Below are 25,965 nucleotides of genomic sequence, written 5' to 3'. Positions count from 1 at the left end.
TACAAGGAAGTACTTAAGGCTTTATTTAAACAGACAGTGACATTTAAACGGTATTGAAGTAATCAAACGAATAGACTCTACAGGTTTCTAACATATTCTAAAGTATTTTTAAAAAATACTATATTTTTTATCCACATAATCAACTTCCTATTTGTCCCCCTCAAAAATATCACAAATCAATTATAGCCTATCCTTATTAGCATTTCTTCAATTTAATTTAAATTCCACATCAACACATTTTTGTTGATAAATTTGACTTTTTGCAAAATTTCAGGACTTTGTGGATCTGCATTAATTATATTAATGTTAAACAAAGTGTATTTTAATATTGAAATCTTCCTGCTTGTGGGTTTGTCTTTATCTCCATGTTGCTAAATTCTACCTTGTCATTTCCTTCATACAACCTATTGTGTTACTCTCGTTTGTTTCTCTTTTTTCCAGAAAGGTTCTGTCGTTTCTGACCACCCCCTCCGCGTGGCCCTCCACGTCCACGTCCTCGACCCCTCCCTCCTCCCTCTCTCCGTCCCTCCCACATGGGCATGGGGGCCTCAATTTCTCCTGGCCGTCCACCCCGGTCTGGTACACTGCCCATCAATACCTTCACAGAGACAGAGGAGAAGACAGAATAATTCATCTCTTTATCTTCATTCTAAAATCTAACAAAACTCAAAGCTAGTTAGCTACAGCATACCTTGTAGACTTCAGTGCTTTCCCCTGCCTTTACTGGTAAAATGTAAGATTGGTCTTTTCTTGCTGCAAGCAGAAGAGACATGGAGACTTGGGATACGAGAGGAAGTGATGAGAGTGGAGGTATTGAGGCAAGCACTTCACTGCGCTCCTGTGGAGTACATGGAAACAGGTTTACCATTAATATACATGAAGCTACTAACAATAAAGGAATATAAAACTAAACAATATATTTTTGGGATCTGTGTTATTGTCAAAAGTCTATATTCAGATATATATGCAAAAACTTAACGCTGACTTACACAGATCGTCAATCCTAATTTTCTTGCTGACTGTGGAACTACACTTCTGGTTCTGACTTCGTCCCTGCGCTTTGCTGTGCTCTCAGTAAATGCTCACTGAATGCAAAAAATTCTGTTGCTCATCACACCATGGTGATGAGCATCACACCAGACATTTTTTGGACTTATTCTGGAGACCCAGGTCTGATGGAATATGGTCCTTAGGAGTTGGAGATCTTATCACACTACCATATTTAGCAGATATGATCCAAAGGTCAGTGCTGGCAACACCTTACAGACTGTTCCACATGGGGCGCAGCATGCTGCCTGAAGCTGTGAAGATAGGAACAAAGTCCATTTCTGTGCTGTGCACATGCCTGCTAATTCTGCTCGACGTGGCCTTGCGTTTGCGCCCCATTGACTACAATGCACTCTAGTGCTTTTAATGTGGACATACATTAGGAACACCTGCTTTTTCCAATGACAGACTGACCAGGTGAAAGCTACGACCCCTTATTGATGTCACTTGTTAAATCCACTTCAATCAGTGTAGATGAAGGGGAGGAGACAGGTTAAAGAATGTTTTTTAAGCCTTGAGACATGGATTGTGTAGGTTTGCCATTCAGATGGTGAAGGGGCAAGACAAAATATTGAAGTGCCTTTGAACAGGGTATGGTAGTAGATGCCAGGCAGACCGGTTTGAGTATGTCAAGAACTCAAGTTTCCCGTTTGTATTAACAATGGTACACCACCCAAAGGACATCCAGCCAACTTGACACAACTGTGGGAAGCATTGGAGTCAACATGGGCCAGCATCCATGTGGAATGCTTTCAAAACCAAAGAATTGAGGCTGTTCTGAGGGCAAAAGGGGGTGCAACTCAATATTAGGAAGGTGATTAATGTTTTGTACACTCAGTATCGATTTAGCCTGCATATTAAGTAACGTTTAGTAGAGAGGCAGTGTTGCATACCTTTTCCTTCTCTCCCCAGGCAAAGGACTGAAGTGTGACCTGAAAACGTTTGATCATCATTTGGCGTCGACAATGATAGTCCTCTAATAGAGCCTGATTTATCTTCTGGACATGCCTCTAAATAGGTGGAAAAACCAATACAGAAATGAATAACCTGGTGAATAATTAAGGTACCAAATACACTGACAATCTTCAGCATTGTCATGAGGAACCCCCCCCTCCCTTGACAACCTACCCATTGCTCAGAGTTGAGATTGGTGTCAAGCAGAGGTTCTGTCACATCGCCACACGGCAATATCGCAAGACGTGACTCCACCTTAATAGTAAAGCGTGATAGAGAAGTGGGCACTGTATCAACAGCAAAATTCTGCAGACACTTTTTATATCACATCCTGTCTGAGTCAGCCTCCTCCTTACCTGATGGCACACATCTGTAAGCCGTGAAGACTCGTCCATGTTTAGGGTTTGAAGCAACAGAGCCAATTCACGCTCTGTTTCTTCCTTCCTGTCACCTTGTTCCATCTCCTGGCCATCTTCATATTCTTTACACCAGTTCTTTGTATCAACAATGCTGGGATCTTCCACTCTCTGCTCTTTCTCAGATTTAACTTCACTCTTCTCATCCTCTGGATGTAATTCTTTATGTTGAAGTATGCGTGCTGCTTGTAATTCTGACACCATGAACTCTGCAAATAAGACCATAAGGACAATAGCATCAACAATACACAACTTACATTATTCACTTCGTTTCAACACTTTGACATTTCAAGAACTCCCACCTGCCTAATCTCTCACCAGTGACTTTGTTGAGGAGAGGAGGGCTCAGTGGATCTGTGGTCAGTGCAGTGTAGGGACAAAGTAACTCGGTCAGCAGGGTCCGCAACTCCCCCACTAGGACAACACCAGTCTTTCGGTCTGAAATGCATGCGTACCAAACACACACGCCATAATTGAGCAAGGCACTTAGCTCTAATGTGCTTCAGGGACACCGTACTACTATGACTGACCCTGTAAAACAACACATTTCACTTCACCTGTCCTGTGTATGTGAAAATAAAAATAATATATATAGTGTGCAAAGCTCAAAGCTGTCATCAAGGCAAAGGTTGGCTACTTTGAAGAATAACATATTTTGAATGAACACTTTTTTGGTTACTACGTGATTCCATATGTGTTATTTCATAGTTTTGATGTCTTCACTATTATTCTACAATGTAGAAAATATAAAAAATAAAAAACAATGGAATTAGTAGGTGTGTCCAAACTAGTAGGTGTGTCTGTATATAGCAAGTGTCTGTAGGTGCACCTTCTAGTTGCTACCCTTGTATCATGTACAATTGCATGACTTAGTTGTAAGGTTATACCCTGTAACTCTGAGCAGACAGCCCTCAATTCTGACGCCAGCCAAGTGAGCAGCGGACAAGGAAGCTCATCACACCTGCACCGTCTGACACAGACACTGCTTGTGTACCTGAAATAATGTTAAAGTAATGACCACGATCAAGCAACACGTAATAGCTAGATAGATAAGGTTCAAAAAACACACAGTAGCGAAAGCAAACTTATTAAACTGAGCCTCTCAGCCATTAGTTGAGCTACTCTTGTGCTATTTACTTGTCTATCCCATCTGGCACGTGCAGCACGTCTGGTAGCTAGGCTTCTGACATCCGTTAGCTAGGTCGCAGACATAAGCTAATCTGTTTTAAAAATAAACGTACAAACTCACCCAATAGACTTTATAGCATATATTGTTCCTATATCTCTCTCCATTATAGACTCAATAGAACACATTGAAACATGTATCCAATCATGTAGCTATTGCATTTGCAACAAGTAATTTTCCTTTCCCGTCTTTCCCAATGTTTAGTTAAAAAGTTGCAGAAGCGCTGTACTTCCGGGTTCTGTATGTATACAATGGATTCAAGGCAAGGTTAATAGATCGACAATCCACTTTGATGCATCGATGCGAATAACACATTACAGGACATATGCATGGATGAAATAGCCAGTGTGGCTGTTAATTTCTGTAGGTAAATTAGAATAATTATCATGCATTGGGACATTTTATTATAATATCCGTTACCTAAAGGCGTGATTCTGCACTGTTTTACTCCTTTACACTGTGCCTTAAAAACAGGTTTCAAAGGTTATTGCCACAGCTGCAAGGGGTTAATTAACAGTATATGTCGTTATAGCTATGTGGGTCTTGTAATGATCCATAATTAAAATCTCAACTTGTGACCAGTAATCAAGAAACAAGACAGAAAAAAAAATTAAAACTAGAGACAAAGTCTTCAGATTTTATTCTCAAATACAAAAAGAGTAAGTTTTGATTTAACACAGAACCACATGCAGATACTGTTTTACATACATGGTATATGGTATAAAAAAGTTTTACAACCACACAAACTAGTTAATGATCACAAAGATTGGAAAAACAAGTTGGAGGGACAATAGATGACCACCACTGTTACAGAACGTTTTAAATGGTGTGAAACAATACATTTTGGTAAATGTTGTTTTACAAGCTCTCTTTATACAGGTTATAGAAAAAAGTAATCAAAATGTTTGTCTTCAAGACTTCAATTTCAATAAATATGGGCAAAATATTAATGGATTAAATCAAAACCTCAACAGTTGAAGATACATTTTTTTTGTATATATATATAATTAGTCCAGACTCTACACCAATTTCTTTAAAATGTATGGTTCTTTGATCTAACATCTAAAACTAAAAATGACGCGTAAACAGCAAAATATTAAAACAAAAAACAAAATGTTGTCCTACAATCTTCCATCTCTCTTAAAAACACATTGAAATGTACACATGCAAATCCCAGCTACCTTTTATGAGCTCTAATAAACATTCACTGCACAACACTGAAAAGTGTACTACATATGCATGTTAAACTACACCACTGTTGCTCATTTAAAATAGCCAGGGTCTACAAACAGGCAAGACAAATAAGCTGTATGTTACTAAATGGTTGCAGGACCTACTGCAAAAACAATGCTAATGTTGTGGCGTGACATTAAAAAATAAATCCTATACCAGAAAGGCAGGGAGAAAAACCACTAGACCCTGAAAAGAAAACCTTGAAAATGTTAGCTATAAGAAAGGGAAGACTAATCATTAAGGAGATGATGGATGAGGACGAAAAGACAGGTGTAGCCTGCAGGCAGGATAAGCAATGGAATGCTGCTCAGGGAATGGATCCGTCTCATCAGTGCACTACTGTAGACCTACTGCGTGCCCTGGGAGCCCTGAGAACCCTGGCTGTAGTTGCCATAGTTGCCGTATTGGCTGTAGTACTGATTCCATTGGCTCTGGTTCTGGTAATACTGCTGCCACTGCTGTGCATACTGGATCAGAGAGAGGGAAAGAGAGCAAGACATTATGAAGTGAGTTTTAGACAGGTGACAGGTTAACGTTGATATATGTGTAACAGTGTAGGTTCCGTCCCTCTCTTCGCCCCAACCCGGGCTCGAACCAGGGACCCTTGCACACATCAACAACTGACACCCACCGAAGCATCGTTACCCATCGCGCCACAAAAGCCGCGGCCCTTGCAACGCAAGGGGAAACCCTACTTCAAGTCTCAGAGCGAGTGACGTCACCGATTGAAACGCTATTAGCGCGCACCACCGCTAACTAACTAGCCATTTCACATCGGTTACATATGGGCCAACCTAAGAAACTAGTTAGTCACCTGTTGATACTGCTGGTTGTAGTTCTGCTGCTGCTGGCTGTAGGTCTGTCCAGTGGCGGCAGGAGCAGCAGCAGCAGCGGCAGGAGCAGCAGGAGTTTGGCTATAGCTCTGGCTGTAACCTGGGTACTGGCTGTAGTTGCCGTAGTTGTAACCCTGGTTGTAGTTGCCTTGATTGTAGCCTTGATTGTAGCCCTGATTGTATGTCTGTGGCTACAAGTTAACACATACAATGTCAGAAAGTTGGAAGGACTGGTGAAGTGTTGACAGGGGAAGAACCACATGTAAGGAGATGCCATTAAAAGGGAAACACCAACATTTTGCAACTTCATATTCATTATCTCCAGCACCACCCCAACATCAACATGTGAAAATGGTGCATTTCTATGTTTTGTTGTAAGATAGGAAGAGTGTTTCCAATTACATCATGAGTGCAGGTCGTGTGACTTTGACCAATTGTGAGTAGGCATTGCCTACTAATTGGTTGATGTCATTATCCGTTTTATTACAAAACATTAACACGGCATTTTCACATGATGTTGGGGTGGTACTGGAGACGATGAATATGAAGTTGAAAAATGTGTGTAGATTCCCCTTAAAAATCAAAGTAACCAATATATTAGACAGCTTACCTGTCCTTGGCTGTAACTGCCAGTGGCTCCCTTGTTATATTGTCCTTGGCGGTGTTGATTGTAGCTCCCTCCAGATTGTTGGTTGCGGTTGTAGCCATGTTGCCCTCCTGCTGCGCCATCACGGTTGCCTCCCCAACGGTTCTGCTGGTAGCCTCCACGGTTATAGCCTGTCATGTATAAAGGGCAGGAAGTTAAGTAGGCTCACAACACAAATTTAGAAAAACAAAACAGTTGAGCAGAAACCTTGCTCCTCACCTCCTCTGAAGTTTCCACCTTGGGGTCCACCACGACTCTGGTAACCTCCCCTTCCTCCTTGAGAGCCACCACGGTTGTCATAGCGCTGATAAGGTGCATCGCGACCACGGAAACCTCCTTGGCGGTTGTCGAAGCGTTTGTCAGGGGGTGGGCCGGCCTTGCGGCCCTCCTCGTTGTACTGCTTCACCAGCGTGTCAGCCTCTTCTTTTTGAAGCTCGATGAAGGTCACGTTGTCAAGAAACTCACCAGCTTCTGGGAGCACAAAGTTGGCTACAGGAAGCAGAGGGGTTGGACGTTGTCAGGACGAGTATAGCGGCGCCGTCGAAAGACAAAGAAAATCATTATTACTATCTGATAGACTATACTAGGAAGGGGTAGAAAGGGAAAAGAGGGAAGTGGGGGAGAATACATGTTAGGTGAGAGAGTGGAGTTGCACCAGAATTGGAGCAAAACTTTACCTCAAGGGACAGGGGAGAATTTGCTCCAGTTTAGGGAGGACAAGGAAATAGAGGAGAAAAATAAAATAGCAAAACTAAGGAGAGTTATGAATATGTAGATAGGGGAAATTTTGCAACTGCAAATCACAAGCATAGCCTATGGACACCTATGTCCTCAGTTCTTAAGTGATAAATGTTTAATATTTCCCTCCCTTGGTACTGGAAATTGCACTGCCAATGGTTTTGTTTAAAATTTAAATAGATCATCTATTAAAATCTCATCCTTCAAGGGTCAGAATCAAAACCAACACTTGAAATGGACGTCACCCTGAGTTTGCAGTGCTAAATAGATGAACAAGAAGTTTGACAGAAATGGTTCAAATAAGAGAATGATGGATGATAGGGGGAAAGTGGGAATAGCTCTCTGAGGGGAAGGGGACGGTTGGGATCTTCCAAGTTTCCATAAAATAAAAAAAATAAAAATACATAGGAAATGCATTGTCTTTAAATTTTGTTATCCATGGAATTCCTACCTTTCATTTCTAATACGGCATGATCGGGCACATCCTTCCCTTCCTCATCAGTTCGCTTTAACGTTCGCTCTTTTAAATCCTCGTCCGTGGGACAAATTACAATAGCCTTGCGTTGAAAACCTTCAAAAGGACGCATTTTTCGTCTCTGGGCTGATCCATATACATTTGTCTAGCAAAGTTGACAAGAAAGAAGTAGAAGCTGTTCATTATTGTTCACTTGTCTGGTTTTGTTACAGCTTTGCGTTCCATAGGAGGGAAATTGGATTCCTGCAATGATGAAAGTGAGAGTTTTTTTTTTTCCTTCATGCCTATATTTACTGTTCTGGAACTACATATATGTTTGTCTCTCACAACTTACCGTTGTGTCTGGAATGCATTTCCTGTGAGAAAGAACTTTGGGGACCCATGTTAGCCATCTATTGGGTTAATTCTTGCAAGTTCTCAACTGGTCAACGTTTCCAATGAAGAGCTAAGAACGTTAGCTACTTAAAATGCAAAATACTACATTACAAAAGAATAGTAGCATCTTTAAATATGTTCCATCTTTGAATCTATTTTTGCCATATTGACAGCTCACTCTTACAAGGTTGAGCAAATAGAAGAATGTTCCTGTTAATCCCTTCTTCCACAGAGCTCACATTCACTTCCATACAATTAACAGAAGAAAAAGATCTGGAAAATCAATTGAATTGTCTCCAGATAAACCCTTTTAGGGCAATCAATGTACTGCTTTTCAAACGATTCTCTGTGCTGTCATTGATTTAATGTAACTTGCTGAATAAACCAACAATGAATAGTTTATAAAGCTGCGTAATATCTTGCCTACAATAACAGGGTCCCCCTATTTACTTACCTGAACTTACCTGTTTGTCAATAGTCCATCTGTCATGACAATAACAACATACACTACCTACCTGTCAATACTCACGAATTCCATGGCACCCATAAGAATGTCCAAGACCTTACCTACCTCGAGTAACTTGAGCAAACGCCCTGAAAATTCAAACATGTTAGTTTTCACTTACCTTAATGTTTTATTCATTTTACATACAACATTCAAAAGTTCCATATGCTGTCTGTATGTATAAATCAGCTATCTTACATCAAAGGTGATGTGAGTTTGAACTTGAACTAATCTTACAGTTAACGAACAACAGAAGGTGTATTTCTTACTCACCACCCGGCAGTGTTTACTTGTTTTTCAACATCTTATTATAGACATGGACTATTTGTACAGCTTAGAGCTCTTTTTCAACAGGACATACAGAGAGGAAATAAAAAATATTGAGTAAAAACATACAATGTCAATACTGCTTTCATTTAAGCGAAAACAGAAATAATGATTTCAGCAGCATGTTCAGGACAATGAAAAGTGTGATAACTTCCAGGAGTTGTTGATCAAGGCTTCTACACTAGAGACAGTATATCAAAGAGTGCATTAATGGACATGTGCATCAGTGAACAGCAGTGGGCGGGAGGTTGAGCACATTAACATAGAATGGGGTGAGAAATCAGACAGTAGATACCTGATCCAGGATGTAGTTACGCTTCTTGCGGGCAGCGATCTGGATCAACCTGTTCAGACACTGTGTGGCCTGCTGGATCAGGACATCCCAGCGACCAGCATAGTTCTTCTGACGACGCAGTCCCATCACCTGAGGGTGGAGGTTTTCATTACGTTAGTGGGGAACTTGACACTAAAGACCAAGACTGAAGGATTCTGTGTTCAAACAAAGATAACTGACCTTCATCTTCTCCATTATGGCATTGGTGCCCAGGATGTTGTATTTCTTTGCAGGGTGCTCTGTCGCGTGCTTTGAGGCCCAGGTGGTTTTCCCAGATGCAGGCAGGCCAACCATCATCAAGAGCTGAGGTAAAAACAAGAGACAAACATGAGGAATTAGTCCTGGCATCTCACAGCTACTGACAACAGAAGGAATCTAGTCTAATGATCCAAATCAACAATCCACTCAATGAACCAATATGGCCGACACTCACCTCACAGTCAGCCTTGGTTGCAGGCCCAACTGTTCCCCGTATCCTGTTTTCCAGAGGGATGTTTTGAATGAAGGTGTATCCCTCGGGCAGGGGGAAGAAGGGCTCCTCTTTCTGGCCAAAGTTAAATTCAATTGCACAGTTCTTCACAAGAACGTGGGGAAAGAGTGGCTGTTTAGCTAACTCCTCCCGTGACACACGGAAGGCCACATCCAGCCACTTGCCGTTCTTTGAGAACGCCATCTCCACTTCATCACCACTATCGAAGTCCTGAACCAGATATGGAGAGGAAAACATTTAGGCTTATTGAGTACTCAGCTTTTATTAGGCAGATGAATCTAAGTGAATCTTCTGTACTATCACAAATACTTACAATGTAGCATCCAAGGACATCATTTTCACGAAACTTTTCCCCGTAATCCTCAAATTTACAATTTGAAGATTTCTTGCCAGTTCCTCCATAGCCATAAGAGAATTGTTCTTCACCTGGTATAGAGTCAAAAACAATGAGCTTGTGTTAGTTGCAAATCACATAAAATATCTATAATAACAATGAGACAATCCAAAATATTCCAGCTCTAGTACAGAAGCATTTTCACAAACTGACCGAGCTGGGTGTTGCAGGTATCCAAGGACCAGCCAATGCGCACTACATGTGGATCAGGCTCACTGCTGGGAAGGTGCTTCACAGAGATCTCCTCGTTTATCTGGATAACAAAACATGCACCAAATTCATATTTACTCAAATCGATGAGACTCCTCAATCGGAAAACACAACCTGAATATTCCATCTACAAAGCGCCTAAGTGAAATGCAACTTAATTTAATCAGGAAATACCTTCATTTCAAAGCAGACTTGCCCTTTGTTGACGCCATAGGAAGCTCGTGCACCTGACCACAGGTATGCAAAACCTTCGATGGTGAGCGGGTATCCACTATACCGGTCACGTGATACCTTGAAGTGCAGATCGCAATTATCTGTGAAAAACAAAACCATACCCCAAAGGTAAATAAATACAGTTGAAGCCGGAAGCTGACATACACCGTAGCCAAATACATTTATACTCAGTTTTTCACAATTCCTGACATTTAATCCTAGTAAAAATTCCCTGTCTTAGATCATTTAGGATCACCACTTCATTTTAAGAATGTGAAATGTCAGAATAATAGTAGAGAGAATGATTTGTTTCAGCTTTTATTTCTTTCATCACATTCCCAATGATTGCCTTTAAATTGTTTAACTTGGGTCAAACATTTTGGGTAGCGTTCCACAAGCTTTCCACAATAAATTGGATGAATTTTGGCCCATTCCTCCTGACAGCTGGTGTAACTGAGTCAGGTTGGTAGGCCTCCTTGCTCACACACGCCTTTTCAGTTCTGCCAACAAATTTTCTATAGGATTGGGGTCAGGGCTTTGTGATGGCCACTCCAATACCTTGACTTTGTTGTCCTTAAGCCATTTTGCCACAACTTTGGAAGTTTGCTTGGGGTCATTGTCCATTTGGAAGACCCATTTGCGACCAAGCTTTAACTTCCTGAGTGATGTCTTGAGATGTTGCTTCAATATATCCAGAAATTTCCCTCCTCATGATGCTATCTATTTTGTGAAGTGCACCAGTCCCTCCTGCAGCATAGCACCCCCACCACATGATGTTGCCACCCCCATGCTTCACGGTTAGGACGGTGTTCTTCGGCTTGCAAGCCTCCCCCTTTTTCCTCCATACATAACGATGGTCATTATGGCCAAACAGCTCTATTTTTGTCTCATCAGACCAGAGGACATTTCTCCAAAAAGTACGATCGTTGTCCCCGTGTGCAAACCGTAATCTGGCTTTTTTATGGCGGTTTTGGAGCAGTGGCATCTTCCTTGCTGAGCGGCCTTTCAGGTTATGTCGATATTGGACTCGTTTTACTGTGGATATAGATACGTTTGTACCCGTTTCCTCCAGCATCGTCACAAGGTCCTTTGCTGTTGTTCTGGGATTGATTTGCACTTTTCGGCACCAAAGTAGATTCATCTCTAGGAGACAGAACACGTCTCCTTCCTGAGCGGTATGACTGCCGCGTGGTCCCATGGTGTTTATACTTCCGTACTATTGTTTGTACAGATGAACGTGGTACCTTCAGGCGTTTGGAAATTGCTCCCAAGGATGAACCAGACTTGTGGAAGTCTACAATATTTTTCTGAGGTCTTGGTTGATTTCTTTTGATTTTCCCACAATGTCAAGTAAAGAGGCACTGAGTTTGAAGGTAGGCCTTGAAATACAGCCACAGGTACACTTCCAATTGACTCAAAATTATGTCAATTAGCCTATCAGAAGCTTCTAAAGCCATGACATCATTTTCTGGAATTTTCCGAGCTGTTTAAAGACACCGTCAACTTCTGGCCCACTGGAATTGTGATACAATGAAATATAAGTGAAATAATCTGTCTGTAAACAATTGTTAGAAAAATTACTTGTGTCATGCACAAAGTAGATGTCCTAACCAACATGCCAAAACTATAGTTTGTTAACAAGAAATTTGTGGAGTGGTTGAAAAATGTGTTTAATGACTCCAACCTAAGTGTATGTAAACTTCCGACTTCAACTGTATGGTGTTAATGCACACAATAAACCATTCATCACAAATCAAACAGTACTTTCACTTACATGTATCAATAGCCACAAGAGTGTCATCAAAATCTTCTTCCTCTTCCTCTGCTGGGGGCTGTGGAGAACGTGCCCTGTGTGCACAAGAGCGTGGAGCATAAGCTAGGGGTATAGTTCGGAAGAATGTTTTTAAGGCACTTTAGTGAAGTAGTTTTCAACCCTGTTCCCCCACACTTACCTTCTTTCCTCTCGGTGTTCATAATAGCCATAGCCACGGCCTTCATCGTATGGCCTCTTACGGTTGCATCGGTCATCCTCCGTTTTGGCTTGGCTCACCTGCTCAGCCTCCATGGCCTCGCATTCATTGGTAGCATCTGGAAGGTGTTCCTCTGGCTGCTTTGGCTCCTTCTTCAACTGCTCCTGCTGCTGAGGTTCATCTGCCTCTTTTTTCAACTCTGCTTTCATCCCAAACTCATCTGTACCGAAGAGGACAATGTTGTCAATAATTACAGCGTGAGCAGCAGGGTGAATTAAGAGAATACACTAAGCACTAATCTGTTCATTTGAATTATGTTATTACTGACCTGGCTTAATTTCAGACATCTCCACATGCTTTGCTTCAGGCTCAATTGATGCTGGTTCCACTGGCTTTGGTTGCACCGGTTCAGGTTTCATAGCCTCTGGTTGTGGTGGCTCTGGCTGCACAGGTTCTGGTTGTGGTGGCTCTGGTTCCTCCATCTCTGGTTCTGCTCTCTCTGGTTCTAACACCTGTGCCCCTTCTCGGCTGTCTTCCTGTGCCCCATCCCGGCTGTCTTCTTCCTGCTCATCTTCACTCTGTTCACCATCACCTTTCTCCTCATTAAACTTTTCTTCTTTAGCCTGCGGGACAAACTGTACTTCATCGTCCTCACCATCTTGGTCTTCTTCCCCATCATCTTTAACTAGTATGGAAAACATAGTGTCAGTATCACAACCTGCTTGATTTACAACTTTGGTAAAACAGCAGTTTCACCCGCATGTTTACAATTGACAGCCCACTAGTCACGTTGACACAAACAGTACCACCCCCATTTAAAAACGGAAAATCTGTGAACAGTCAACGTGGCTCTGCCAATGCAATCGTACAACTGTCTACATACACATAGAAACCCCTAAATATGTGTTTACCTTCATCTGAGTAGTCGTCGCCATCTGCGCCAATATCGTGTTCCTCATCCCCCCCAGCATCAGCAGTCGGTGGCCCGCCCTCTTCACCTGCAGCCTCGGCCTCAAGTGCTGATTGCAACCTTATGACAAGATCCGCCTTCAGCCCACGAGTATCCAGGCCTCGCTGCTGAAGTTCCTCTTTCAGCTCGTTGACTTTGAGCTTCTTCACATTGATTCCACTCATCTTTCATGCAACTTATTCAGTGATCAGAAATCCCAATCTGTAAATTAGTTTACAGACAAGGAATGTAGTTTAGTAGACGCCTAGCATTGGTAATGTTTGCTACTGTAGCCATTTCGTTGCATTACAAAATCTTACATGGACATCGCTCCCGTTAACAGAAACATACAATCCACGGCAAAACGCATAGGTCCAAAGCCAACAGTTTTCATTAAACTAGCTAGTTCCTAGTTACATTATAGACTTCGCTACGGTCTTTGCTACGCCGGTATTGCCTACCAACTACCGGTAGTTAGCATTAGCAACTAGGCACATTTTTACAGGATAGTCACTTAAGGTCGGACACCAAAACAACGGATTCTGAAACGTCATAGCTAGCTAGCTGTATACAAACATATGTGCATGATAGCTAGCGTCGCTACTATTTGTAAATCATGCGAGTTTACATCCAAAATACACTAGCGTACATTACTAACCTCTTTTCTCACTCTTTTAATTTCCTTGCTTGATTCATGCAGCGACCAACTCAACTGAAACAAAATGGACGATTCTGTTGTAGCCAGAAAAGGTTAGCGCTTGCCGTCTGCTCCGTGATTGGCTAGAGGCCTTGTAGGTAATATTTGAACAACAGTGTTCCAGTTGCTGTGCCTCTCTACAGGCAGCAGAGGGCGAGGAAGGGTTGCTGTTTGTTACAGCGTAATACAATTATTGCAAGCAGTTAAATAGGTACGTTATTATGTTAGGTCTATGGTTCAGACAGATGAATCGGTTGGCTATCAGTACCTTTGGTGTATTGTATTTTATTGTTTTTTATATCCCGACAAGTGTTTTTTTTTATGTACAGTTTGCAACCCTTAACAAGTTGTATGGGTTTACCTCACGTGTCCTTCTATAGGCTACAATTTTGCACATAAAAGCATAAATAAAACATCTGTATATAAATATAATAGGTTCAGAGGTTTAAAATCCTAGAGATTTGCCAATTTGTCTGGTAAATGTATCTAGTTATGCGTAAAAGGGAACATAAAACACCCAACCGTTGTTGCAGACGAGGGAAGCTTTTGTTGCACAGCTGCATTATTAGTACTTCCACCAAATATGGCGGTGTATTAGCGAAGTTGCGCCCTTGTTACACCAGTGCAAATATTTCATTTTAATTTATGAATAATAAAGGATCTAATAAGGTAATGTGTTTGCCTCATTTTCTGCTGTAATTGTTGTTGTCAGTAAAGTTATTTTGCAGGGCAGGTGACGGCTAACGTCCGGTACCTAACTAGCATTGCCGGCTAACGTTATGGTTGGTAGCTAACGTTATCTGTTTCTAACCAAAGTGCGCCAGGGTTTGCTCTTATTTTTTCATAGCATGTAACTAACTAGTAAGTTAATTTAATGTTATTATTTCATTTAACTTTGTTTCCGTGTATGTTTAGAAGATGGCCTCAAATAACGGAGAAAGTGCTGGTGTGAGGACCAGTGTGGCATCACAGTTTTTCAATGAAGACGAGGACACGGCTATTGTCGATATGACCACCAGTGAAAAGGTATCCCCGAACAACCCTTGGAATGATTTGGTCCATATTTGAATAAAATCGCGTCAAATTATCTATGTTTGATAGTTCCAACATATGTACCTGATTGTCTGTTCTCAACCCACAGGTTGTTGATCTCCTGAACCAAGCAGCTCTTATTGCTACAGACAGCAAACTGACGGTTCTCAAACAGGTTTGTGATCAGCTCTCTGGCAGGCCAGTATAAGGCCATCAGTAATAAGCTCCTTCAAGAGATCATATAGGAATGTTAGGACGGCTATACATTCTACCCTTTTCTTCAGACCTGTAATATATATGGGGCGGCAGGTAGTCTAGTGGTTAGAGCGTTGGGCCAGTAACCGAAAGGTTGCTGGATTGAATCCCCGAGCTGACAAGATAAAAATCTGTCATTCTGCCCCTGAACAAGGCAGTTAACCCACTGTTCGCCGGTAGGCCGTCATTGTAAATAAGAATGTTCTTAACTGACTTGCCTAGTTAAATAACGTCAATTATTAGAATTGTTGTAATATATATATAATATTTATAAGTGTATTTTCATTATTCAGGTCCAGGAACTGATCATCAACAAGGACCCCTCTTTACTTGACAATTTCTTAGATGTAAGTATGTAGTTATAACTGTATATTGGTTACCACTAGCTGAGGAACGCTCAGCTCCGTTCTCTTGTATCGAGGGCAGAGTTGAGTTTTGATAACTGGTTGCACAATTTGCTAGGAACAACATTGAGTCACCATCAGTCGATACTTGTAGAAATGTCAATTCTGAAAATGCTTACCTGTACTTATGTTTGTCTTGTATACATTTTATCGAATACCACTGACTTTTTCCTAATTTGTGTTGCTCAACTGGAGACATAGTGGCCTTGACATACCACGTAAGCTGAGATTCAGAGTTGTGCAACACATGAGGAAAAAGTCGTTGGTTGTATTCAATACGTTTTAATTAAAAGTAGGAATTTCAGCACCCTGCGAAAGGACTGCGGAGAAACATAGGTACAGGTAAGCTTTTTCAGAATTGTCATTTTTACGAGTATTGACTGATGCTGACGCAATGTTGTTGCTAGCAAACCGTGCGACCAACTCCGCCTCGATATAATATACCAAAGTTGAGCGTTCCTCAGCTAGGTTAACACCAGTTGCAAAAGCACTTTCATAAACTGGGTGGTTCGAGCTCCGAATGCTGATTTTGCTGAAAGCCGTGCTATATCAAACCGTATAACCAGTTTATAATAGCAATAAGGCACCTCTGGGGTTTGTGGTATATGGCCAATATACCACGGCTAAGGGCTGTTTCCAGGCACTCTGCGTTGCGTCGTGAATAAGAACAGCCCTTAGCTGTGGTATATTGGCCATATACCACACCCCGTCAGGCCTTATTGTTTAAGTGTAAAATGCGCTCTCTCTCTCTCATTGTCACCCTGTGTCTGTAGGAGATCATAGCCTTTCAGACAGATAAGTCAATGGAAGTAAGAAAGTTTGTCATTGGCTTCATTGAGGAAGCATGGTAAGTGTTCATCAGTCTCACACACACACATATATAGAACAGTTGTTAGAATATCAAGTTCACGATAGTCGTGTTCAATAAATGTGATATTTTTAACTTGGGTTGTTTTTGTCTTAACAGTAAGAGGGACAACGAGCTCCTGCTTAAACTGATTGCCAACCTGAACATGCTGCTGAAGGACGAAAGTGTCAATGTGGTGAAGAAGGCTATCCTCACACTCACTCAGCTCTACAAAGTGGCACTGCAGGTACACACTTTCATGAATCAATGCCTTCTCATTGTTAGCCCATTCAACCCATATTATGTACCCATGTGTGTTGCTGTGTGCTGTACTGAGGCTTGTTTGTTTTCTATGCCAGTGGTTTGTGCGTTCCAAGACCATGTCAGACATGCAGGAAGCATGCTGGGACATGGTGACTCAGATGAAGGAGGATGTTCTGGCTATGCTGGAAGTTGACAACGATGGAGTCCGCACTCATGCTATCAAGTTCACAGAGTCTCTCATCATCACTCTTTCACCGAGGACGTCAGACTCTGACACTCCCAAGCGCCAAGAGGGAGACATCAGCCTGGATAAAATCTCAAAAGACCATGCCTATATCCGCTACGGTGAGAGGGGATGATTTTCTTTACTGTGACATTTTAAAGCTTTACATACATACATTTTCAATTGAGTTTTCCCCAATGTGTTGTGCAGGATTATAAACTGGGTGGTTTGAGCCCTTAATGCTGATTGGCTGACAGCCGTGGTATATTTAAGCAATAAGGCCCGAGGGGGTGTGGTATATGGCCAATATACCACGGCTAAGGGCTGCTGTTATCCACGACGCATTGCTATTATAAACTATTTATCAACATAATTAGAGCAGTAAAAATAACTTTTGTCATACCTGTGGTATATGGTCTGATATACCACGGCTTTCAGCCAATCATCATTCAGGGCTCAAACCACCCAATTTATAACAGACCGTATGGCAAAACATGTATTTTTACTGCTCTAATTACATTGGTAACCAGTTTATAATAGCAATAACGCACCTCGGGGGTTTGTGGTATATGGCCAATATACCACGGCTAAGGGCTGTATCCAGGCACTCCGCGTTGCGTCGTGAATAAGAACATCACTTAGCCGTGATATATTGGCCATATACCACACCCACTCGTGCTTTATTGCTTAAATGTAGCATTGCGGTCTCTACATGTCTTGATGCACCTTACACAATGTCTGCAATGTCTTCCTAAGATACCCTGTGTGGGGAGGGCAAGTCTGCGCTGGAGCAGCTTCTGAAGTTCATGGTCCACCCTGCTATCTCCAGCATCAACCTGACCACAGCCCTGGGTTCTCTGGCCACACTGGCCCGACAGAGGCCTATGTTTATGTCTGAAGTGGTCCAGGCTTATGAGACTCTGCATGGTCAGTATGGTACTACAGTGAGATTAAACACAAGATCACAAGCTTATGTGTATGATATCTGAAGCAAAGTTCATTTTTATTTCTTTATCAATGCCCTAGAAATTGATCTTGGTCTCCTATTTTGAGTACAGAATTTGAATAAGTGGTGAACTGGCTGGAGGTGAAGTTCAGTATAATTTAAATCATATTTCACTTGTTTTTGTAGCCAACCTACCCCCAACGCTGGCCAAGTCTCAGGTGAGCAGTGTACGCAAGAATCTGAAGTTACACCTGATGGCAGTGCTCAAGCACCCCTGCAGCCTGGAGTTCCAGGGCCAAATCAGCACTCTGCTCCTAGACCTGGGGATGTCCCAGAATGAAATAACCCGCAACACGCCAGCCCCACGTGAACCGCGCAAAAGGCCCCGCCATGAGCCCTACACAGAGGGCAAAAAGCTCAAGATTGGTTAGTTGTAAAGATATTGCACCAGTTACCATTCAGACTGATAACTTTTTTAGAAGTACCTAGTTGACTTTCATACCCCATAAATCCAGAATCAACCTGCGGTTCCATATGCTAGATCTGTAATCTAATGTTGTCTTACTTTCAGAGCCCGCTCTTATAGAAGATGATGAAGATAAAGAAGAGCCAGCCCCCCCTTCCATCTCCAAGCCCTCCTCTGTACCAGTAGTCCAGTCAGCAATCGACCTCACTGCAGAGTTCTTGCGCCCCCTGCTCTCCCCAGAGAACGTGGCCAATCTGGTAAACTGCTGTGGTAGAATGTGATTTATTCATTTTTGACACCTGGAGGATGTGAGGGCCATTGTCATGTTTGTGTTCCTCTTCCACATACAGGTTCTAATCAGCATGGTGTACTTGCCTGATGTCATGCCAGCGTCCTTCCAGGCCACATACACACCAGTGGAGTCTGCAGGAACAGATGCCCAAATCAAACACTTGGCCAGAATGATGGCCACTCAGATGACAGCAGCTGGAGTTGGACCAGGTTAGAGAGAGAGAGAGAGAGAGAGAGAGAGGGGGGGGGGAAGGAACTAGAACAAGGAAATAAAGATAGCAAAATGACTGAGCACAATGGGCCACCCAATTCACAGATTTCAAAGATGGAAATGTTGATTTTCATTTCTGAAAATCTGTTCTCCAAATTCTTAATTCTAATAAAATCTGTTTCAAACCTTCTCCAATCTATCCCTTAGGACTGGAGCAGTGCAAAGCACGAGATGAGAAAGCTGGAAAGGAGGAGGGCATGGATGAAGGCATAGGGGAGTCCTCCAAAGACCTGCTCATCAAGCGTAAAGTACCAGTTATGGGCCAAGCCATCTCTGTGGTTGGAGGAGGCTATGGAGATAAGAGCCAAACTGAAACGGGGGAAGCCCCCCAGGTCAAGAGGCTGCCTGAGCCCATCCTCCCCTCCACACAGATCAAGTGAGTCTGCAGCAGTACAACTATCACACATAAAAGCAAACCCTGTACCCTACAACCACCCATCTACAACCACCCTGCCATTTAACGATTCTGACTGTTTCATTTGTGTCTTTTATTTTTTATTTTTTTTAGAACACCTGGTGCAAGTGGGAAGAGGAAAGTGTTCAGATTAGCTGATGTGATCCAGCCTTTGACAGACACCCAGCTTGAAAAGTTGACCAACATGGCTGTCAAGCGCATCCTGCACTCAGAAAAAGCTATAGCACAGAGTGGGATGGCCCATGTGAGTGTTTCAAAACATTCTTCCTCTCCGGTAGAGAAATAAACTAAGGCATCAATTTCCATAGTAACTAACATCTATAGGAAGAGACAAACATCTTGATGTAGCCATATGTCAAATTTGATTGGTCTCGTACACATTTTGCAGATGTTATCGTGGGTGTATCAAAATGCTTATGTTCCTAGCTCCAACCGTGCAGTAATATTTAACGTATTGTTAGATATTACTGCACGCAAATCCCCCAATAAAAATCTAGAAATATTAGAACGCATGGTCAATATGGTACTACAGTGAGATTAAACACAAGATCACATACTTATGTGTATGATACCTGAAGCAAGGTTTTTTTTATCAATGACCCAGAAAATGATCTTGGTCTCCTATTTTGAGTACAGAATCTGATTTTGAATAAGTGGTGAACTGGCTGGAGGTGAAGTTCAGTATAATTAGATGTACTGCTTCAAATGAAGAAATCTAGAAATATTAGAACAAGTGATGTCTGAGTCCGGAATATAAATATATATGTACTCTTCCTGGCAGGTGCGCGTGAAGCTGCTGTCCAGACTTGTGACTCAGTTTGAGGGGATGATGAAGGATGATGTGCTGGAGTTCATTCTGGAGGACATTAGGACCAGGAGCGACCTGGCCTTCTCTCTTCTTTACCAGGAGTACAACACATACCTCAGTCAGCAGCCCACTGGCTTGTTGGACAGCTACGACCACTGCCTCTTCACTCTACTGTCCGGCCTGCAGGAGAAGCCCGAGCAGAGGGATGGGTGAGGACAGTTACGTTGTTCTTCTGTGGACACCAGCTAAAGGGCTCCGCAGTCAAATAGCAATTACCTAATCCACTTTCCTATCCATTTGTATCCCTTCTCCTAGGCTTTTCACAAAGATTGTGCTGGAGGCTCCGTTAATTACAGAATCTGCTTTGGAAGTAATACGACGGTACTGTGAAGATGAGGTAATGACATTTGATTGTCTTTAAACTTGAGCAAATAATTAAAATGACGTACCGGCTTTGTCACCATGACACTAGTGACACTTTGTTTCTGGTTGAATGTGTTTCAGTCGCGGGTGTACCTCGGCATGACTACTCTAAAAGAGCTGATTGTAAAACGACCCTCAAGGCAGTTCCAGTACCTCCATGTGCTTCTGGATCTCAGCTCACATGAAAAGGAGAAGGTAACATAGTAAAATGAACAAAACTGAGTCTCTGTTGCTGCTGGCTTGTGTTTTTCTTTAGTTAACTGTTTTCTGTCCAGGTGCGCTCCAATGCCCTGTCCTTCATAAAGCGGATGTATGAGAAAGACCAGCTGAGGGACTATATTGAGAAGTTTGCCCTGAACTACATGCAGCTCCTCGTACACCCTAACCCTCCGTCGTTACTTTTTGGGGCTGACAAGGATACAGGTTTGACTTCCAGTTTAACTTTTATACACACATGACAATGTCCCTCTCTTCCCCACTGACCTAACCATGTCTGTTTGTCCCTCTCACTCCCACAGAGGTGGCCTCCCCCTGGACAGAGGACACAGTGAGGCAGTGTCTGTACCTCTACCTGTCCCTTCTGCCTCTCAACCACCGCCTGGTTCATGAGCTGGCCTCTGTCTACACTGAAGCCATTGCTGACATCAAGCGCAGTGTGCTTCGAGTGATAGAGCAGCCAGTAAGCCCCTTCTTCTTACCCACTCTCTTTAGTTTTGTCTAATTCCTTTAACTCTCCCTGCACCAGTCTTTGGTCCTCTCTGCCGTTTGGCTTGCTTGTCCACCAGTGTGTGTTTGTGAGTTTTCTCCCTGCCCAATAGATCCGTGGAATGGGGATGAAGTCTCCACAGCTTCTGCTGTTGGTTGAAAACTGTCCTAAAGGAGCAGAGACTCTGGTCACTCGCTGCCTGCACATTCTCACTGATAAAGGTAAAGTGTATTTCACTCCACTGCCCAGCTTATTCGCAGATGGTCTGTGTGCTTGGCAAAAGGGAGATGAGACGGGAATGTCAGCTTCTACATGGACTCTTGTCTTTCCTTAGTGCCTCCGTCACCAGAGTTGGTGGAGAGAGTGAGGGACCTGTATCACAAACGAGTGCCCGACGTTCGTTTCCTAATTCCTGTCATCAACGGCCTGGAAAAGGTAAGTTCCTCAAAGAAACAATGGTGTCATTCACAAAGTGCTACAGTAGGGAGGTAACTGAGACATTAAAACAACAGGATCAGTGTTACATTGATCAAATCACATTTCATTGGTCACTTGTGCCGAATACAACACGTGTGGACTTTGCAGTGAAATGCTTACTTACAAGCCCGTTCCAACAATGCAGAATTAAAAAGTAAGACAAGTATTTGCTAAATAAAAAAGGAAACCGTTACAATGGAAACAATAACAAAGCTATATACAAGGAGTACCAGTACCTAGTCACTGTGCAGTGGTATGAGATTGAGGTAACAGTATGTACATATGGGTAGGGGTAAAAGTGACTAAGCAGTCAGGATATATCATAAACAGAGTTCTACCTTATTCTGCTGTGTGTCTGTGTACAGAAAGAGGTGACCCAGGCTCTTCCCAAGCTTATCAAGCTCAACCCCATTGTGGTGAAGGAAGTCTTCAACCGTCTCCTGGGCACCCAGCATAGTAAGATCCCATCACATCTTCCAGTGATTGCTGTCCACACTTGTATGTCACAAGTGTGAATGACGTGTAATAACGCTGTCATCTCTCGTTACTAGGCGAGGGTAGTTCCTCAATGTCTCCTCTCACCCCTGGCGAGCTTCTAATTTCTTTACACAATGTTGACTCAACAAAGTGTGACATGAAGTCCATCATAAAAGGTAAGTTGTCTTGTACCTGAGAACCATTCAGTTTTGTTTTCTCTGGTACACATTGTTACCAGTGATATTTTTCTGTTGGAACATTTCTGAGCTGATCAAAGTGTATTATTTGTGTGTCCATGTCTGCAGCCACCAACCTGTGTTTTGGGGAGAAGAATGTGTACACGTCAGAGGTCCTGGCTGTGGTAATGCAGCAGCTGATGGAGCAGAGTCCTCTCCCCATTCTGCTGATGAGAACAGTTATCCAGTCCCTCAGCATGTACCCCCGCCTGGGAGGCTTCGTTATGAACATCCTGTCCCGACTCATTGTCAAGCAGGTCAGTAAACTAGGAGTTTTTCTCCTACACTGAGCATTCAGTTAAGCCAACATTTAGACACAGACTTGATTTGACGGCTTTGCTGTTTAAGAACACAGGATGCCGGTAACCTGCTATATGTTATACACTGCCGTTCAAAAGTTTGGGGTGACTTCAGAATTTCATTGTTTTTGCAAGAAAAGCAAAAAGAATTGTCCATTAAAATAACATCAAATTGATCAGCATTTTGGGGTTCGATTACAGGCTCAAAATGAACAGAAACAAATCATTTTCTTCTGAAACTCGTCAGTCTATTCTTGTTCTGAGAAATGAAGGCTATTCCATGCGAGAAACTGAAGATCTCATACAACACTGTGTACTACTCCCTCCACAGAACATCGCAAACTGGATCAAACCAGAATAGAAAGAGGAGTGGGAGGCCCCGGTGCACAACTGAGCAAAATGACAAGTACATTATAGTGTCTAGTTTGAGAAACAGGCACCTCACAAGTCCTCAACTGGCAGCTTCATTAAATAGTACCCGCAAAGCACCAGTCTCAACGTCAACAGTGAAGAGGCGACTCCGGGATGCTGGCCTTCTAGGTAGAGTTCCTCAGTCCAGTGTCTGTGTTCTTTTGCCCATCTAAATCTTTTATTTGTATTGGCCAGTCTGAGATATTGCTTTTTCTTTGCAACTCTTCCTAGAAGGCCAGCATCCCGGAGTCACCTCTTCACTGTTGACGTTGAGACTGGTGTTTTGCGGGTACTATTTAATGAAGCTGCCAGTTGAGGACTTGTGAGGCATCTGTTTCTCAAACTAGACACTCTAATGTACTTGTCCTTTTACTCAGTTGTGCACCAGGGCCTCCCACTCCTCTTTCTATTCTAGTTGGAGCCAGTTTGCCCTGTTCTGTGAAGGGAGTAGTACACAGCGTTGTACGAGATCTTTAGTTTCTTGGCAATTTCTCACATGGAATAGCCTATATTTCTCAGACCAAGAATAGACTGACGAGTTTCAGAAGAAAGATCTTTGTTTCTGTCCATTTTGAGCCTGTAATCAAACCCACAAATGCTGATGCTCCAGATACTCAACTAGTCTAAAGAAGGCCAGTTTTATTGCTTCTTTAATTAGTACAACAGTTTTCAGCTGTGCTAACATAATTGCAAAAGGGTTTTCTAATGATCAATTAGTCTTTTAAAATTATAAACTTGGATTAGCTAACACAACGTGCCATTGGAACACAGGAGTGAGTGATGGTTGCTGATATTGGGCCTCTGTACACCTATGTAGATATTCCATTAAAAATCTGCCATTTCCAGCTACAATAGTCATTTACAACATTAACAATGTCTACACTGTATTTCAGACCAATTTTGTTATTTTAATTGACAAATACAGTGTAGACATTGTTAATGTTGTAAATGACTATGCTATATATTTTGATTTGTTTAACACTTTTTTGGTTACTACATTATTCCACATGTGTGATTTCATAGTTTTGATGTCTTCACTATTATTCTACCATGTAGAAAATAGTAAAAATAAAGAAAACCCCTTGAATGAGTAGGTGTGTCCAAACTTTTGACTGGTACTGTATATACATATGTGTGTCCCTGTTTGTTGTGCAGGTGTGGAAGTATCCTAAGGTGTGGGAGGGCTTTGTGAAGTGCTGCCAGAGGACCAAGCCGCAGTCCTACAGCGTGCTGCTGCAGCTCCCACCAGCTCAGCTGACCAGTGTGTTTGAGCGCTGCCCGGAGATGAGGGAACCTCTTCTACAGCATGTCCACTCTTTCACCCCCCACCAGGTAGCTAGCTAACGTTATCTCTTTATTTTAGTGGGAGACATTTTAAGCTCATACAAATGAAATGCACCAGTGTAAGAAAGTCTCTCTATTGTTTATCAAACTGATCCAGTTCCCTATTTATCAGTCTCTCATAACAAAACCTTCCCTGGTTGTTGTTACAGCAAGCCCACATTCCCGCCTCCATCATGACAGTCCTGGAGGCCAACAGCAAGCAGCCAGAACCAGAGGCCATGCAGCCTGTAGTATTGGAGAGACAGGTAATGGGCACAGAAACAACAGATGGCTATGTGTCTGTCACTAACGATTGTCATGTCTAAACTCTTAATTATGTCTTTTACTTTTTTATTTTATTATTCTTCTTTCACTACATACAGGTTGAGACACCCATTGCAACCATCGCACCCAATGTAACCATTGCACCAGTTGCAACCTTCGCACCTGTTGCAACCCCTCCAGTACGGGCAGAACCTATTCCAGTACCGCTGAGAGATCCAGAGCCAGCAGTCCAGCAGCATCTGCCAAATAAAAAAGAGGAAGAGGAGCCCATGGAGGAAGGAGAGACGGCCCCTGCTAGTCAAGAGGAAACTGCAGACACCACTTTGCAGGTAAGTCGAGACTATTGTCATCCTTTTGTCGCCGTTACAGCAGTTGGTTGTATTTATGTGGAAAGTTTTGAAAAGGTGTAGATTGACACAACTGGTGTCTTGCAACTGACAACCAGCAGAATAATCTACAGCCACTGAGCTTCCCCTCAAAATAACACTTATAAAAGCCATGCTGAAATATTATTACATATAGATAGATAGTGTGTGTATATAATATAACTAATCAATGATGTTTTCTACCAGGTGGATTTGCCAGTAGTGGAAGAAAACCCCACTCTGGATCCTATAGAGACCGTGGAGGAACCAATGGAGGAGGCACCTACTGAACCTTCAGATGTCACTGACCAATTAAAAGATGTCACCGAAGACGGTACCACACAACCTGAGACTGGCACAGGAGATGCAGAATGATGTTCCATCTAAGGAGAAGTCATAAAGTAGACTATAATGAACCCAGGGTGAACTGCTGCGAAATTGTTTTGACTTCACCTCTGTATTTGTACTGGCTCTTACCTGTATGAACCTCTTGAAAATACACATTATTGGTCATACAAAAATATCTATGTTATGTGTCCTTAGTTTTGTATTTGTCGAAATTGAGAAATGCACTGCGGAACTCTAGTCAGGAAAAATATTTACTACAATTTATTTTACTTTTGAAAGTCCTTAATAGAAAATGTATTTGTCATGAAAATAAAACAGATTTTTGTTTATTTGTTCCATGTCTTTTTATTGTGCCCTAATTATACAAACCATGTATAGCATATGTGTACTCATCAACTCTC

The 25,965-nt window shown here is 42.3% G+C and overlaps 3 protein-coding genes across 5 annotated transcripts; 1 reads left to right on the top strand and 2 right to left on the bottom strand.

Moving 5' to 3' along the window:
• On the bottom strand, positions 1 to 3,849 carry im:7138535 (protein FAM98B). The gene is made up of 8 exons (XM_029769869.1): positions 3,667 to 3,849; positions 3,305 to 3,411; positions 2,736 to 2,855; positions 2,358 to 2,626; positions 2,176 to 2,256; positions 1,941 to 2,057; positions 692 to 838; positions 1 to 598 (listed from the first exon to the last, which is right to left on the bottom strand). The coding sequence occupies exons 1-8, from the start codon at positions 3,729 to 3,731 to the stop codon at positions 413 to 415; spliced, it is 1,092 nt and encodes a 363-aa protein (XP_029625729.1). The 5' UTR covers positions 3,732 to 3,849; the 3' UTR covers positions 1 to 412.
• A 363-nt stretch (positions 3,850 to 4,212) lies between these two features.
• On the bottom strand, positions 4,213 to 14,059 carry hnrnpul1l (heterogeneous nuclear ribonucleoprotein U-like 1 like). The gene is made up of 16 exons (XM_029769865.1): positions 13,954 to 14,059; positions 13,258 to 13,517; positions 12,675 to 13,031; positions 12,329 to 12,566; positions 12,151 to 12,224; positions 10,338 to 10,477; positions 10,107 to 10,206; positions 9,873 to 9,985; positions 9,503 to 9,769; positions 9,250 to 9,372; positions 9,031 to 9,159; positions 7,505 to 7,673; positions 6,535 to 6,804; positions 6,280 to 6,446; positions 5,651 to 5,860; positions 4,213 to 5,303 (listed from the first exon to the last, which is right to left on the bottom strand). The coding sequence occupies exons 2-16, from the start codon at positions 13,478 to 13,480 to the stop codon at positions 5,184 to 5,186; spliced, it is 2,700 nt and encodes an 899-aa protein (XP_029625725.1). The 5' UTR covers positions 13,481 to 13,517; positions 13,954 to 14,059; the 3' UTR covers positions 4,213 to 5,183.
• Positions 14,060 to 14,184: 125 nt separating this feature from the next.
• On the top strand, positions 14,185 to 25,893 carry sympk (symplekin). 3 transcript variants are annotated; one of them, XM_029769862.1, is made up of 27 exons: positions 14,185 to 14,203; positions 14,908 to 15,018; positions 15,134 to 15,199; positions 15,573 to 15,626; positions 16,457 to 16,530; positions 16,651 to 16,777; positions 16,890 to 17,139; positions 17,774 to 17,944; positions 18,150 to 18,389; positions 18,535 to 18,686; positions 18,780 to 18,930; positions 19,139 to 19,367; positions 19,500 to 19,650; positions 20,188 to 20,423; positions 20,530 to 20,611; positions 20,719 to 20,832; positions 20,913 to 21,060; positions 21,156 to 21,316; positions 21,456 to 21,564; positions 21,678 to 21,778; positions 22,186 to 22,276; positions 22,372 to 22,473; positions 22,603 to 22,790; positions 24,399 to 24,575; positions 24,737 to 24,832; positions 24,950 to 25,180; positions 25,424 to 25,893. In XM_029769862.1, the coding sequence occupies exons 2-27, from the start codon at positions 14,911 to 14,913 to the stop codon at positions 25,589 to 25,591; spliced, it is 3,777 nt and encodes a 1,258-aa protein (XP_029625722.1). In that variant the 5' UTR covers positions 14,185 to 14,203; positions 14,908 to 14,910; the 3' UTR covers positions 25,592 to 25,893. The 3 variants fall into 3 exon arrangements, with proteins under 3 accessions (XP_029625722.1, XP_029625721.1, XP_029625720.1); XM_029769861.1 differs by lacking the exon at positions 14,185 to 14,203 and adding an exon at positions 14,536 to 14,661 and having other exon boundaries at positions 14,911 to 15,018; XM_029769860.1 differs by lacking the exon at positions 14,185 to 14,203 and adding an exon at positions 14,536 to 14,661.
• Positions 25,894 to 25,965: the final 72 nt, after the last annotated feature.

The sequence above is a fragment of the Salmo trutta genome, chromosome 12 (genome assembly GCF_901001165.1).
Source record: "Salmo trutta chromosome 12, fSalTru1.1, whole genome shotgun sequence".
Taxonomy (NCBI): Eukaryota; Metazoa; Chordata; class Actinopteri; order Salmoniformes; family Salmonidae; genus Salmo; species Salmo trutta.
This window is presented reverse-complemented; position numbering and strand designations above follow the sequence as displayed.

Coding starts and splice junctions, on each gene's coding strand:
- hnrnpul1l (XM_029769865.1), bottom strand. CDS start 13,480: ATGAGTGGAATCAATGTGAAGAAGCTCAAAGTCAACGAGCTGAAAGAG. Junction 10,207..10,337: donor AAGTCTGCTTTGAAATGAAG/GTATTTCCTGAT, acceptor TTTGTTATCCAG/ATAAACGAGGAGATCTCTGT. Junction 9,986..10,106: donor TACCTGCAACACCCAGCTCG/GTCAGTTTGTGA, acceptor ACTCTATACCAG/GTGAAGAACAATTCTCTTAT.
- im:7138535 (XM_029769869.1), bottom strand. CDS start 3,731: ATGTGTTCTATTGAGTCTATAATGGAGAGAGATATAGGAACAATATAT. Junction 2,627..2,735: donor TCTCCTCAACAAAGTCACTG/GTGAGAGATTAG, acceptor TCTTATTTGCAG/AGTTCATGGTGTCAGAATTA. Junction 2,257..2,357: donor TTACAGATGTGTGCCATCAG/GTAAGGAGGAGG, acceptor TTTACTATTAAG/GTGGAGTCACGTCTTGCGAT.
- sympk (XM_029769860.1), top strand. CDS start 14,638: ATGAATAATAAAGGATCTAATAAG. Junction 15,200..15,572: donor AACTGACGGTTCTCAAACAG/GTTTGTGATCAG, acceptor TTCATTATTCAG/GTCCAGGAACTGATCATCAA. Junction 21,061..21,155: donor TGGGGCTGACAAGGATACAG/GTTTGACTTCCA, acceptor TCACTCCCACAG/AGGTGGCCTCCCCCTGGACA.